Source organism: Hyperolius riggenbachi, chromosome 5 (assembly GCF_040937935.1).
Source record: "Hyperolius riggenbachi isolate aHypRig1 chromosome 5, aHypRig1.pri, whole genome shotgun sequence".
Taxonomy (NCBI): domain Eukaryota; kingdom Metazoa; phylum Chordata; class Amphibia; order Anura; family Hyperoliidae; genus Hyperolius; species Hyperolius riggenbachi.
The window spans coordinates 35147409-35160955 of NC_090650.1; the positions used below are offsets into that span (position 1 = coordinate 35147409).

The window sequence follows — 13547 nt, forward strand, 5'->3', positions numbered from 1 at the left end:
CTACACCATCCGGTCTCCCGGCGTCTCTGTGTTTTTTTCTTAGGGTGTTTCCTACCTAGTATTGCTATTCAAGCCACCTCAAGTTGTTTTTATATTTTAACTTTTTTATACTCTTGGACGCCTCTCCACCATGTGTTGACCCTATGGATCGATTTGTGAGAATCTGTGAAGAACAAATGTGGCAACTACGGTAACTTCATTTTAACTTCATGAAAACCACACGCTAACAGACTAATTTGAGGAGCCAATTATATTTGCTGACTCTGAATCGGGCCTTGGTAATAGATCTGACAGAACTGGAGTGACGTTGATGCAGGTGAGTTGGGTCTTCCTGGACACATGGGTATCAGTTCCCGGAGTTTACAGTTTTATGGACTTTACACTGAGTCGTAACACGTTGGCTTTCAGTGCGATGTCATGTAGGTCGGCCATCACCAGCACACGGAGGAGCTGTTCACAAACGCCGGCTGGGCTTAAACCAGACTGCCGACTGCTTCTCCAGAGATTGAGCGCATGCAGGACCTTTTCCGGAAGCTGCAGAGATCTGAAACGAGAGTGGACATTGTCACATCAGAGCCAGCGGACCCCGAGGTGTTACCTGTAGTAAAAAAGCATAGGCAACACTGTAAATATTCCCAAAAGGGGTGACTGTGTGTGATATGTGGAGTTATTTTAGCTGATAAACTGTGGAGTAAATTATCCTCAGCAGCCTACAAATTATTTTCCCTGCCCCCTCCCCTCCCACCTCATCTTTAATCAACCCCCTGAAATACAAACCTATGTGCCTCCATACATGCTTCTTCCCCCAGGGCTGTTTTTAAAGGACAACCGAGGTGACATGTGACATACATGTGTATGTACAGTGCCAAGTACACAAATAACTAGACTGTGTTCCTTTTTTTTCTTTCTCTGCCTGAAAGAGTTAAAAATCAGGTATGCAAGTGACAGTTTCTGTCCAGGTCAGACTATAGCATAACCCTCAGTGATAAGTAATTACAGCCATAAAATACTTTCCTGTCAGTAAATTGCTTCTGGGAGCAGGAAAGAGATAAAAAGGGTTAATCTTTCATAGATTTTAGCTCTAGCATACTTCAATGAAGGTGTCATTGAGCAGAGACAATGAAACAGTAAAAACTAGATTTAAATATAAAAAGAAAAATGTGGGATAGCTAAAAAAGTCATTTTTAGGAGAAGGAGGACAGATACAATTGATTTTCTCATCAGTTTATTTTCACCTCGGATGTCCTTTAAGCATAGACAAATGAGGCACTAGACTTAAGGAGAGGCTGGATAGGGCTCTGCTTCTGACACAGGAGACCAGGGTTCACTTCAAATCTCAGTTCCTCCTGTTCAGTAAGCCAGCACCTATTCAATATGGAGTCCTTGAGCTAGACTCCATAACACTGCTACTGCCTATAGAGCCAGAGATAGATTAAGATGTAATGGGACCCTAGGCAAGGTAGTAAATTTTGGCCTTTGTGGTCCTTTTGGTAAGCTCAAGGGAAAAGAGGTCAAAGGTCGCACGCGGGACCTTGACACCCCCCTAGGGCCCAGACACCTGCCTAGGTTGCTTAGTGGATGATCCTACTCTGTATAGAGAGCATGTCATAGTGGCTGCAGCTCAAGCGCTTTGAGTCCGCCAGGAGAAAAGCGCAATATAAATTTTAGCAAAGCTTGGTGCACAGAGGCGCCAGAGTAGAATAAAAATGTTTAAAAACTGTCTAAAAGAGGGGGATGTGCAGGTGGACTTACCTCCCTCAAAAATATAAAACTCAATTGAGTCACAATATATCAATACAACATTTTTTTTATTTAACTCCACTTAGTGCAACGCGTTTCGCAGGTGTGGTCCTGCTTCATCAGACAAACAGGGGTATAACTCAGTGGGTCTAAATGCAGACAGAGGCGCTCACTTCTGCATTTAGACCCATTGAGTTATACTCCTGTTTGCCTGATGAAGCAGGACCACACCTGCAAAACGCGTTGCACTAAGTGGAGTTAAATAAAAAAAATGTATTAATATATTGTGACTCAATTAAGTTTTATATTTTTGAGGGAGGTAAGTCCACCTGAACATCCCCCTCTTTTAGACGGTTTTTAAACGTTTTTATTCTACTCTAGGGCCTCTGTACACCAAGCCTTGCTGAAATCTTGAGTCCACCCTCGGTGGAGGGGAGCTACCCCGTTTCCTATCTACAGAGAGCGACATCTTAAAAACCTGAGTGGGGTCAGGTTCTAATACTCCCCACCTGCACTTGATGTGGTTGTTGCCTATGGGTAACCCTTGATTGTGAGTATAGCTAAGATTTTTTGCTTTAAACCACAACCAACTTAACGATACTACACCATATTGGGCTCTCGATTTCTCTTTGTTTTTCCAAGCAATATAAATTGTATTTGTCTTGACTTGACAGTCCTTTACGACATATAAAGGCTGTGGAGGTTTGGCTAGAGATAAGAAGCCACTAAAATCTCACACTCTGGTTTTCTTTTGCTGAAGGAACTCTAAACAGTTCTGTGTTGGACTATATTTTCCATTGATGGTTGTGTTATCTCACCTGTTCTTTAATAGGATTTTGATTTCTTCCTCTCGCAGCTGCAGTTTCTTGCTGAGGAAGGTGAAATCTTCTTGCAGGAGGTTTCTGGACACCAGCTTGAAGATCTTCTGCATAATCCGCTCTGCAGCAGAGAGAGTGCACAGTTGTGAATATGTAACTCAGGTTTCATCAAAAACGGATCTGACATACGTATTATCAAGAAGGAAGCCATGTTGTGATTCATTGTTATCAAAAACAACATTTCTATTTGAATATGTTTTATTGAATAAAAGGTTGAAAAACTATAAACATGACTACAGACAATGCTAAACATATTCCTGAGATAAGCAAATCTTTAAGTGTACCTGTAAGATCCACTGTGTGTATGCGGCGACAGAACGCAGAGACCCGGGCTGCAGCTCGAACTTCCGGGTCTCGGCGAGCCACTGACATCACTGGAGCGCAGGGTGGTTATCAGACGCCATTGGATAAGCGGAGGATGCATTCCCAGTACGCGCTCCGCAGATGTAAACAGTAGTTCACGTGAGATGCAAACCTAGGCAGTTGCCTAGGCTCTGGAGAGAGTCTGGGGCCTAGTGGTTGTTAGCCCCCACCTAATCTTATTAACCTCCTTGGCGGTAACCCCGCCAATCAGTGCCAGGCAGCGCTGAGGGGTGGTTCGGGACTCCCAATGACGTCCCGACGTCGGTGACGTCATCCCGCCCCGTCGCCATGGCGACGGGGGAAGCCCTCCAGGAAATCCCGTTCTTTGAACGGGATTTCCTGATCGGAGATCACCGAAGGCGATCAAAGCGGGCGGGGGGATGCCGCTGAGCAGTGGCTATCATGTAGCGAGCCCTGGGCTCGCTACATGATATGAAAAAAAAAAATGCTGGGCTCCCTCCTGGCGGAATTTTTTATACCGCCAGGGGGGTTAAACAAAAGCCAGATGACCAGCGGTGGGCAAAAGCTGCTATCTTGCTTAGGGCCCCATTTCATGTTAGTCCGTTTCTGCTACTTATGGATAAAGGGTCGTCTGAAAAGTATGAGCTGTTTTTCATTTATCAATTAAGGAAATATTTTATTTATTTAATTTCGGGCGCACTGCATCTTATTATTTCTCCGCACAATCACCTCCTTTACAGTATTTCAAGGACCACTATAGCAAAAAAGTGTAAATTTTAAAATACATGTAAACACATAAATAAGAAGTGTTTCTTCCAGAGTAAAATGAGTTATAAATGACCTTTTTCCTATTTTGCTGTCCCTTACTGTAGTTAGTCTGACGGAACTGACAGATTTTTGACTTGTCCATCTCTTCATGGGAGATTATCAGTATTTCCTTTATTCTTTTACAAAGGAACTCCCTGGGAAGGCTCGATACACATATGCCAGCCAACCCCCCCACCTGCTTGTACACTATTCTGGCAGTTGGACTGAACAACCACCGTTCACTAACTGCTTTTGAAAACAAAGAAAACCCAGAGAGTCCCCCATGAGGAGATGGGCTAGTCCACAACCTGTCAGTTCAGGAGAAATATACTTTTAATTTTTGTGTTTATATGTATTGTAAATTTTACAGTTTGTCGTGATAGAGGTCCTTTGATCATTAATCATATCTTTTTACAAGGTTTTCATTCTCTTTCTTGTGTTAGTGCTTAGTGTGGTTTGCCTTCTTAAAACAGAAAAGTATACATCTGTGGTTACCCACAATGCACTTTGTTGTTGTAGTGTCACACTCCTGGCAAATGCACCTGTAGGGGAAACTTTTTTATCCAGTTTTATCCAAATGAAATAAATTAATCCAAATTTTTCCAGAGGCTTCCCTTGTCCCCCTCACCTCTACCGATCCAACGCTGGAACTCCCTGAACCTCGTCAGCAAGGGTTGTCAAGAGATTTGTGCGCAGCAGCACTCCCGTCTATAAACACATGTGGCTGCACTGCGCAGGTACAGCATGCCTTGCACCTGAGCAGTAGCATGGAGCCACTCCGGCTTGGCGTTTTCCACCATGCCCAAGCTGCTGCATTCCATTGGGCAATTGCAAGGCATCCTGAGCCTGCGTTCGTTCATGGGAGGTAGTGCAGCCTTGAACTTCCAGAAGGTCTCAGCGCTGGATTGGTGGTCTCAAGGAGGTTTCTCTCTACCAAGATAAGTATGCGATTTCCTCTCCTTTTAAAGTCCTAAATTGCTTTAAGGAGATGGAAGTGCTTCATGTTAATGCTGATGAACAGAAAACTACTGGCGTTCTGCATTCTTCCACAGTCTCTCCCAAAATAATTTTATTGCTGCCTCCAAAGTCCTTCATGCAGTCTGTGACTTACCTTCTCTGAGGTCAGCAGCCTGTAGATAACGTCCTATAGGATAGAGCTGTTTGCCTTCACACACAAGACGAGGAGGTCTCAGCATAGGATTGTTATCCAGGTCGATTGTGTGCAGTTTCTTCAGACGGTGGATGTCACCAGGCAATGCTGTCAGCTTGTTACCTATAAAATGAATATCTCTTCTTAGTCACAGACAGTACGTTGGCCCATGCAGCAGCAACCAGGGAGCAGAACCAATCACAGGAGGGCTAAAGCCTTGTACACACACTAGGCGGGTCTCGGGTGAACACTGGCCGTGTGCATTGTTCTCCCTACTCATTCTGCCCACATTACGATGCTCCTTAGCTAAAGATGCTAGTGACACAACGTACAGCCTCGGCCCCTCACTGTCTCCCGAGGGATTGAGTCTCGATCCCTCTCTGGTGACTTACCTTGTATCTCTGTGCAAGGATACATTGCAGGTGTGTGGCTCATGAACTTGTCTCACACTTGGGTCTTTGGTGTTGTCCCACCCCTTCAACCACAACCAAGGTGGGTAGCAATAATTCAAAAGTTTTGGGGACATTTTTTGGACACTATGACCTGAAGAAGCAGACTTGACCTGTGAAACGCGTTGTCCTGTGTGTCCAAATAGACTACTTTTAAATAATATGCTTATTTCCTTGGAGGCAGTAAGTACCATAGCCACCCTCCTCCCCTCCAGTTTGAAACTTTTTTCGTTTTGTTGGTGCCTCCTACCTTGAACCACAACTCCATTTTGCCTTCCAATCCTTGCTCAGACATTTTAACATAGCAATGGACATCTGCATAATAAGCCTTATATCCTTAAAGAACTCATCTAAGGACCCCCGGCCCCCTTCAACCGGATTGATGGAGTTGCTTTCTGGACATGATCGGAGACTTTAGGGACTGTTTATTTAAAAATAAAAAAAGTTAAAAATGTAAACTGTCAGGCCACTTTCTTAATGAGTACTTAAAGAGGAAATCCAGTTAAAATAATGTAATAAAGTAGTGCTTAATTTTTTACAATAATTATGTATAAATGATTTAGTCAGTGTTTGCCCATTGTAAAATCTTTCCTTTCCCTGATTTACATTCTGAAATGTATCACTTGGTGACATTTTTACTGCTGGCAGGTGATGTCTGTGGAAGGAGATTCTTCTTGCATTTTTGGCAGGGCCGGCCCTAGACTTTTTGCCGCCTGAGGCAAATTTTTTAAAAAATTGTCACCGCTGCCCCTCCCCCCCCCTCGGGGGGGGGGGGGCGCTCTGGGGGGCCGCCGAGCTGGAGGGGTAGCTGGCAGGACGGGGGTATTGGGCCAGCGGCGGGGAGGGGGGTCGGACCCCCCCCTCCCTCGCCTGGGTCCCCCGTCCTCCGCTCCCCTCCAGCCTAAATAGAAGCAGCCGTATGTGTAAGAGGCACGGGCGGGGAGGACACTCACCTCTTCCCAGCGTGCGCTCCACTGACGTCACTTCCTGCAGCGTCCTGCAGGAAGTGATGTCAGTGGAACGCACGCTGGAGCGAGGAGGAGGTGAGTGTCTCCCCGCCCGTGCCTCTTACACATACGGCTGCTTCTATTTAGGCTGGAGGGGAGCTGAGGACGGGGGACCCAGGCGAGGGAGGGGGGGTCCGACCCCCCTCCCCGCCGCTGGCCCAATACCCCCGTCCTGCCAGCTACCCCTCCAGCTCGGCGGGCCGGCTCCCCGCACCCACGGACGGGCGGGTGCCGCCCCTGGAAATTTGCCGCCTGAGGCAAAAGTTTCACCCCGCCTCATGAGCGGGCCGGCCCTGATTTTTGGCAGTTGGAAACAGCTTGTTTTCCCCACAATGCAACAAAGCTCCCACAGTGTGATGTCAGTGCCTTAGTGCTGTGGGGCACTGACATCACTCTGTGGGAGGGGTTTCACCACAATATCAGCTATACAGAGCCCCCTGATGATCCGTTTGTGAAAAGGAAAAGATTTCTTACAGGAAAGGGGGTATCAGCTACTGATTGGGATGAAGTTCAATACTTGGTTACGGTTTCTCTTTAAGGTTAAAAATGACAGCGCCTGTAATGACAGGCTTTGTCTAAATGAGTATGGATGGCGGGGGGGGGGGGGGGGGGTGTCGTGATATGTACCTGTCCTCGGGTCGTAGTAAACGCTCCTTCAGAGCACTTTCAGAGTCCTCCACACCAATTGATTGGGAGGTAAAGATACGAACAATTTTGAGGACAGGTGAGTATTTAACCCCATGACTCTTCCACTATGATGAGATCTCAAGGGTTGCAGATCTACTTACCGCCCAGGTTTACACTGCGCAGATCTTCCATGACAACAACAGAGTCAGGGAGACGGGACAGCTGGTTGTTAGATGCCGATATCTGCTGCAGGCTCCTCATCTCCCCAATACTGTCTGGAATGGACTTCAGCTCATTATCTGAAATGTCAAGATTCCTGAGGTTCCTCAGCTGACAAAGATCTTCTGGGAGAGCCGAAATCTAAAGCATAAAATACAATCCAAGTTTGTGTAACAATCATCACAAATTACAAGTTTGACCTCTTATGGCCCATACACATGCAAGATCCGAGTTGGGCCAGCGGGGATCAGTTTCCAATCCCTTGGGATGACATTGCAGGACCGAGACTGGCAGATACGTCACTAGCCTGCAGGCTAGTGTTCTGGAGACCAATGCTATCGGTCGTAGCTTGTCCAATCTATCTCCCAGGATGGATCCCTGACCGAGCGCTTGGTGGGGTTGGGGCTGCCATACACATGCCGGATTCTCGGCAAAGGCGGTCATTATCGGCCACCTCGGGTGAGTTTCATCTGGCGTGTGTGTGCAATGCTTTAAGCTGCCCAATATCCTAGAGACATGTATCATGGATGTGATGTTGCTGTCTCATGCTCAGGTGGAGATTAAATACGGAAAGATCTTCTGCTTTTCATTACATTGCACCTTCCTGACACCTATATGCTGCTCCATTCACCTGTTACAGCACTTTATTTGCACTAATTGATTTGTACGACATAGAATTGCAGGAAATATGTATTTCTATTAAAGCAGACCTGAACTCAGAATATCTGCTCTGCTCTAAGGCTGCTTTCACAGTTAGACGTTACAGGCACAAGTTAGTGCAGCCTGTAACGCAGCCCACCGCACAGCAATGAAAAGTCAATGGGCTGTTCACAGTGCCACGTTGCGTTACATTGTAACGCAGCACGTCAAGTTAAAGTGCTGCGTGCTGTACGTCATAAGCAGCTAAGCCGCGTTAGACTGTTTGCACATGCTCAGTAGTGTTGGAGGAGGAGGTCTCCCCTCCTCATCCTCGGCCAGGCACATGGCTAATTAATATTCACTGCATGATGTGACGTGCAGTGTTTACTTCCTGGAGCGGCCGCTATATACGGCGATTGGCTGGTGGGACCATGTAAAGCCGCATGCGTCCAAGAGTACGCATCACGGCATCACGGACGCCAGAGTGAGCTGCACAACGCGGCTGAGTCTGACGTCCACATCCAACACCACCAGGCGTTGCGTTAGGGGCACGTTATGCGACCATAACGTCCCCTAAAACGCAACGTCCTGGTGGGTAAGTAGCCTAAAAGTTAAACAACTGCATAATAACCTATTAAAAAAAAATTTTCTTTGTTACAGCTTAGAGAACTCCTGCAACAAATCTGAAGTGTGTCTACATCCTGCCTTTCATGGAAGCAGAGAAAAGATTAACATCCAGTGTTAACATATTAGCTGCATATGCCGAGACTGACGAATTTCTGTGCTGACACAGCTGAGAGCTTAAATAACACCTGTGATTACTTATAGATGAAGGGGAATTAGACAAGCTCTTCTCTCTGGAAGCACACGGGATGCATTTCTTTGTTTTCCTTTTGTCCTGTGCAAGAGTTCAGGTCAACCTTAGTTACTTTTTTCACTGATTTTGCATATGAGTTGAAGCACTACAAGTACTCTTTTTTTCTCTTCTGGACCCGGGTTCAGCACAGGGTGGGCTCTTATTGAACCTACCTTTGTCATGAAATTGATATTACACTTATTTGCATGAATTTTTAGAGGGAGTCATTATCATATGTTTTTAAAGGGACTCCGAGCACCTCTCATGGGAATGCCTAGAGACTCCGACCAGTACTGCAAAGTACTTAAAGATGCATACCTTTCTGCAGCTTGTGCTCTCCTCTTTCATTTGATGCCTGAATCGCCGTTCTATCGCCGTTCTACACCAAATAATTTTCATTCGATTTCAATTTAAAAATCGCGGCTGCCATCTTGGCTGTGTTATAACTTCCGGGTCAACCCTGTCTTCTCTGTTGGAGAAGTGCATCACTGAATGAAGCAGGAAGAGGAAGAGAGACGCATGGCCATTGCAAGAGGCTCCTCCAGAGGGGTGATAGCACAACTTAGTTGGAAGTCGTCTGGCTTAAAGGCATGCCCATGAGAGGTGCTCGGAGTCCCTTTAAATGGTTTTATGTTTGAAGATGTCATACAATAAAGTTTATGGTTCATATTTTGCAACCAGTGGTGCAGTCATACGCTTGATGGGTTTTTATCAGTGCAAGGTATAGATAAGACATGGCTGGTAGGATAGGACTGGTGAGAGAGTAATCAAAGGGTTCCCAGTTAAATTATGAAGAACCAGAACCACCAGGATTTCTTTGTGGATTTAAAGCCAAACTACACTCTGGTATAACGTACTATACAACAGACATTTTCCTCCTCACCCTATAGATCATACATGTCAAACTCCAGCCTGCAGGGCATCTGGCCCTCAGAGCCATCAAATTTGGCCCCAAGTGGTTTCCCCACTTGCATTTGGTTTGGCCCATTCTAGAGCTATATTGGGGGTGAAGCCCTAGATCCCCAGGGAAGCCATATGGGAGAGAGAGGGGGAAAGTACTAGACACCAGGGAACTGTATAGGGGAGGGAAGGGGGCTCTAGACATTAGGGAACTGTATAAAGGAGGGAGGGGGGTACACTACACACCAGTGAACTTTATAGGGGAGGGCGGTGATGCGCTAGACACCAAGAAACTGTATAGGAGAGGGAGGTGGTCCCAAGACACCAGGGGACTGTATTGAGCAGGGAGGGGGCCCCTAGACAACAGGGAACTGTATGTGGGAAGGAGGGGGCTCTAGACACCAGGGCACTGTACAGAGGAGGTAGACTACACACCAGTGAACTGTATAGGGGAGGGTGGTGGTGTAGACACCAGGGAGCTGTATAGGGGAGGGAGGACCACTAAACACTAGAGAGCTGTATAGGGGAGGGAGGACCACTAAACACCAGGGAACATTAAAAGGGAGGGAGGTGGCAAGTGGCAACTAGACATTGAGGTAGCTGTAGTGTTGTGGCACTCTGACACTGTGGTTGTCCTTGGCAGGTTTCAGTGTGCCGTATCAATTGTTATGTATGGAGTGCTTTGGGGGGGGGGGGGGGGGGGGGGTCATGTAAAACTTGCACTGAGGAACGTAGCTCCTTAGCTACGACACTGGGAGGAATGCTGTCTGAAGCACCTTTCAGATAGGATTTGTAGTATTAATTAGGTGTAATGATAGGCTATTGGATTTCAGCCTAGCCATAGCAAGCTGTACAGTCTATTTATTGGACTGCAGGTATGCGCTGCTTTCTGAATATGCATTGTGTTTTATTTTCTGCATAGAGATCTTTATTTAAAACCTTAGTTCATCTTTTAATTAATGCAAAAGACATCAAATTTGCATTGATAAGCAATGCTCTAATTTGTATACATAGCACATTTACACTTTTTTGAAATAAACATTAGTTCCCTGGCTGACAGGCTTCTGTTGCTTCTTCTCATCAGCAGAATGAAAGTTTCTTCCCCAGCACAGAGCCAATATCTGACACAGCTCACCCTTTCCTTGTACTGAAAGGGTTAACTCTTTATGGCCAGCGCTGCAGGTACAGTTCCTCCCTGCTCAGCGTGTAATAAAGCATTTAACCCCTCTTGCCATGCTCAATAAAGCACATTTCTCACCATCCTTTTATTTAACCCTTTTATAAAGGTCATGGGTAGAGTATTGAAAGGGTTACATGCTTTATTAAACATTATGTAGGGATGATTTATAGCTACAGTTGGGGCCACAAACCGTTAATCTCTCAGCAGATGGAGGAGGTGAGCTTGGCAGATGAACGGAGAAAAACTGGTCAGTGGTACCCCCCAGTTCCACCCTGACTAACTCATGTGCCTGATGAATTTATAAGGGGAGGAGTTTGGACAGCTATACATTAAAATTGCACCATCAGTCAGTCAGAGATTATCTATTGGTACTGCCCCTGCCTACGAAACACGAGGTCATGAGTTCGACTCCCAGGTCAGAAAATTTCACAGTCAGCTGAACAAGAAATTGAGCTACTGGAGCTAGACAGCCAGGAATTTTAAATATATTTATTGCAATAAAGACTAATGCAAACAACACGTTTTTATATCGGGAAAATCTTACCTTCTTCCCCTTCTCATGCCTGAAGTTTAGGGTCTCCAGCGACAGAACCTTGCACACCTCACTTGGGAAAGCTTTGAAATAATTGTTAGAGAGGTCCAAATCCTTCAGTGTCTCTAGATGACTGATCTGGGCTGGTAGAGACTGAATTTGATTCTCAGACAGGTTTAGTCTTCGGAGAGTCTTTAAGGTGCAGAGCTCTGGGGGAAAACAGGTAAACTTATTATGCTGGAGAAGAAGGTCCGTCAGAGACTCCATCTCAGACACAAGTGGAGGGATTGCGCAGAGTTCATTCCTACTAAGATCCAAGTAAACGAGTTGATGAAGAGCACATACGTAATCTGAGAACTGACTTAGTTTGTTCCCACTCATTTCCAAATGTTTCAGTCGCTTGTTGTAAACAATCGTCTCGGGTATGTCCAGAATTTCATTTCGATTAAGGTTCAGATGTAGCAGCAAGACCATGGAGGACAAAGCTTGTGGGATTTCCACCAACCTGTTACCACTCAAGTCCAGATGGCTGACCTGTAAACAGTTTTTCAATTCGATTGGAACATAAAGTAGTTGATTATCTGTCCAGGCAACCACCGAAAGACCTTTCAGATGACACAGTTGCTCCGGAATAACACTGACCACATTGCGGTCAACCTTAAGCTCCTTTAAGTTTCTTAGCTTCTGAATCATTGTGGGAAGTTCAAACATTTGGTTGTCACTCAGATTTAAACTTTCTAGGCTTTGGCAATTACAGATACTTTCGGTGATGCTCTGAAATAGATTATTAGTGGCAGAAAGCACCTTCAGATGCTGCAAACGCTCTATCTTGTCCGAAAATCCTCTTAGTCGGTTATTGTCCAGGATGAGTTCTTCCAAGTTGGTCAAGTTATAAAGCTGAACCGGTAAAAAGGTGAGTTGATTGTTGGTCAATGATAGTTCTCTGAGGGCTTTCAGGTCACCAATCTCTTTTGGCAAACATTTTATTTGATTTCCCCCTAAACAGAGCTTGACCAAGTTTATGAGCTTGAAGATGGCCTTGGGCAAACTGGACATTTGATTGCACTCCAGATTCAGCACATGCAGGTTGGTGAGTTGGGTTAACGACTCTGGCATTGTTTTTAAGGAGTTCCCGCTAAGTCCCAAGATCTGAAGAGTTGTAAGTTTTCCGATGCTTAAAGGTAATTGTGTGAGATGGTTATTGTTGGCAAAGAGCTGCCTAAGATGTTGAAGGTTTGAGATATCATCGGGGAGGTTTGTAATCTGGTTACGGTTTATGTTTAAGGCCTGAAGTTTAGAAAGTTGGCCTAGTTCAGAAGGCAGATGTTTCAGCCTGTTTTCTTCAATGGACAATATCTCAAGTTGTAGGAGAGACTTCAGATCTTCTGGCAGTTGATGGATGAAGTTGTTGTTCAGTTGGAGATACTTCAAGTCAGGACATTGTAAAACTTCTGCTGGAATATCAGTCAGCTTCTTGCCATTTAGATTGACAGCATTGAGGTTGTCTGTCTCTGGTGACATTGTTGTCACTCTCACCTGTGTCCACAACTGTAAAATCAGGATTGAAAAATACCTTTAAAGTCTGTAGATGACAAAACAAAAACATATTTGTCACTACAATACAACATAATTAATTTGCAAGACATGATCTAGACAACGATTGCAATAAATGTTCCATTAATACTCAACTGACTTATGTTAACCATATTGAAATTAACTTTTTAAACGCCCTTCCTTTCCAGGCCAATCTTTAAAGTTCTGAAACACCTTTCCTTTAATTTGCACTAGCCTGTATATCTTGGCCAGTTTTTATTATATCCAAACCGATTTAGTATTGTTTCTTTTTTCTTATTTATTTTCTTCAGAAAAATGTTTCTTTTAGGTACCATTCACTAACATTAAAGGAATATCAAGATTGAATTGCCTCTGACCTCTCTCACCCTGCTCACTCCATCTTCCAGCTTATGCCTTCAGGTGTAAGATACCGGTCAGACACAGTAAAAACTTCCATGTACAGGAAAAGCCTGTTATTATTTCATTAAAGGAGTTATCAGGGAACAAAACTAAAAATTAGCTTTACTGACCTGGGGCTTTCTCCAGCCCCTTGCAGCTGACTGTCCCACGCTGTCACCTCCGCTCCCTGCCGCTGTCCTGCTCTCACCGCTCGGTATTCAGGCCGACCTCAGGGGCCGCGGAGAGCTATACCGATCGGCGAGAGCGGACAGCGGCAGGGAGCAGA

At 45.3% G+C, this 13547-nt stretch overlaps 1 protein-coding gene across 6 annotated transcripts in view; it reads right to left on the reverse strand.

The window, feature by feature from the left end:
- Nucleotides 1-235: 235 nt before the first annotated feature.
- The window catches only part of LRRD1 (leucine rich repeats and death domain containing 1), a 63234-nt gene continuing 49922 nt past the window's right edge, over nt 236-13547 (reverse strand). For all 6 annotated transcript variants that reach the window (XM_068235478.1, XM_068235476.1, XM_068235480.1 and 3 more), the window contains 5 exons: nt 11321-12890; nt 7144-7342; nt 4861-5022; nt 2559-2679; nt 236-544 (listed from right to left, as the gene is read on the reverse strand). In XM_068235478.1, coding sequence (XP_068091579.1) covers nt 361-544; nt 2559-2679; nt 4861-5022; nt 7144-7342; nt 11321-12829 — 2175 coding nt within the window. In that variant the 5' untranslated portion in view covers nt 12830-12890 and the 3' untranslated portion in view covers nt 236-360. The remainder of the gene's footprint in view (nt 545-2558; nt 2680-4860; nt 5023-7143; nt 7343-11320; nt 12891-13547) is intronic.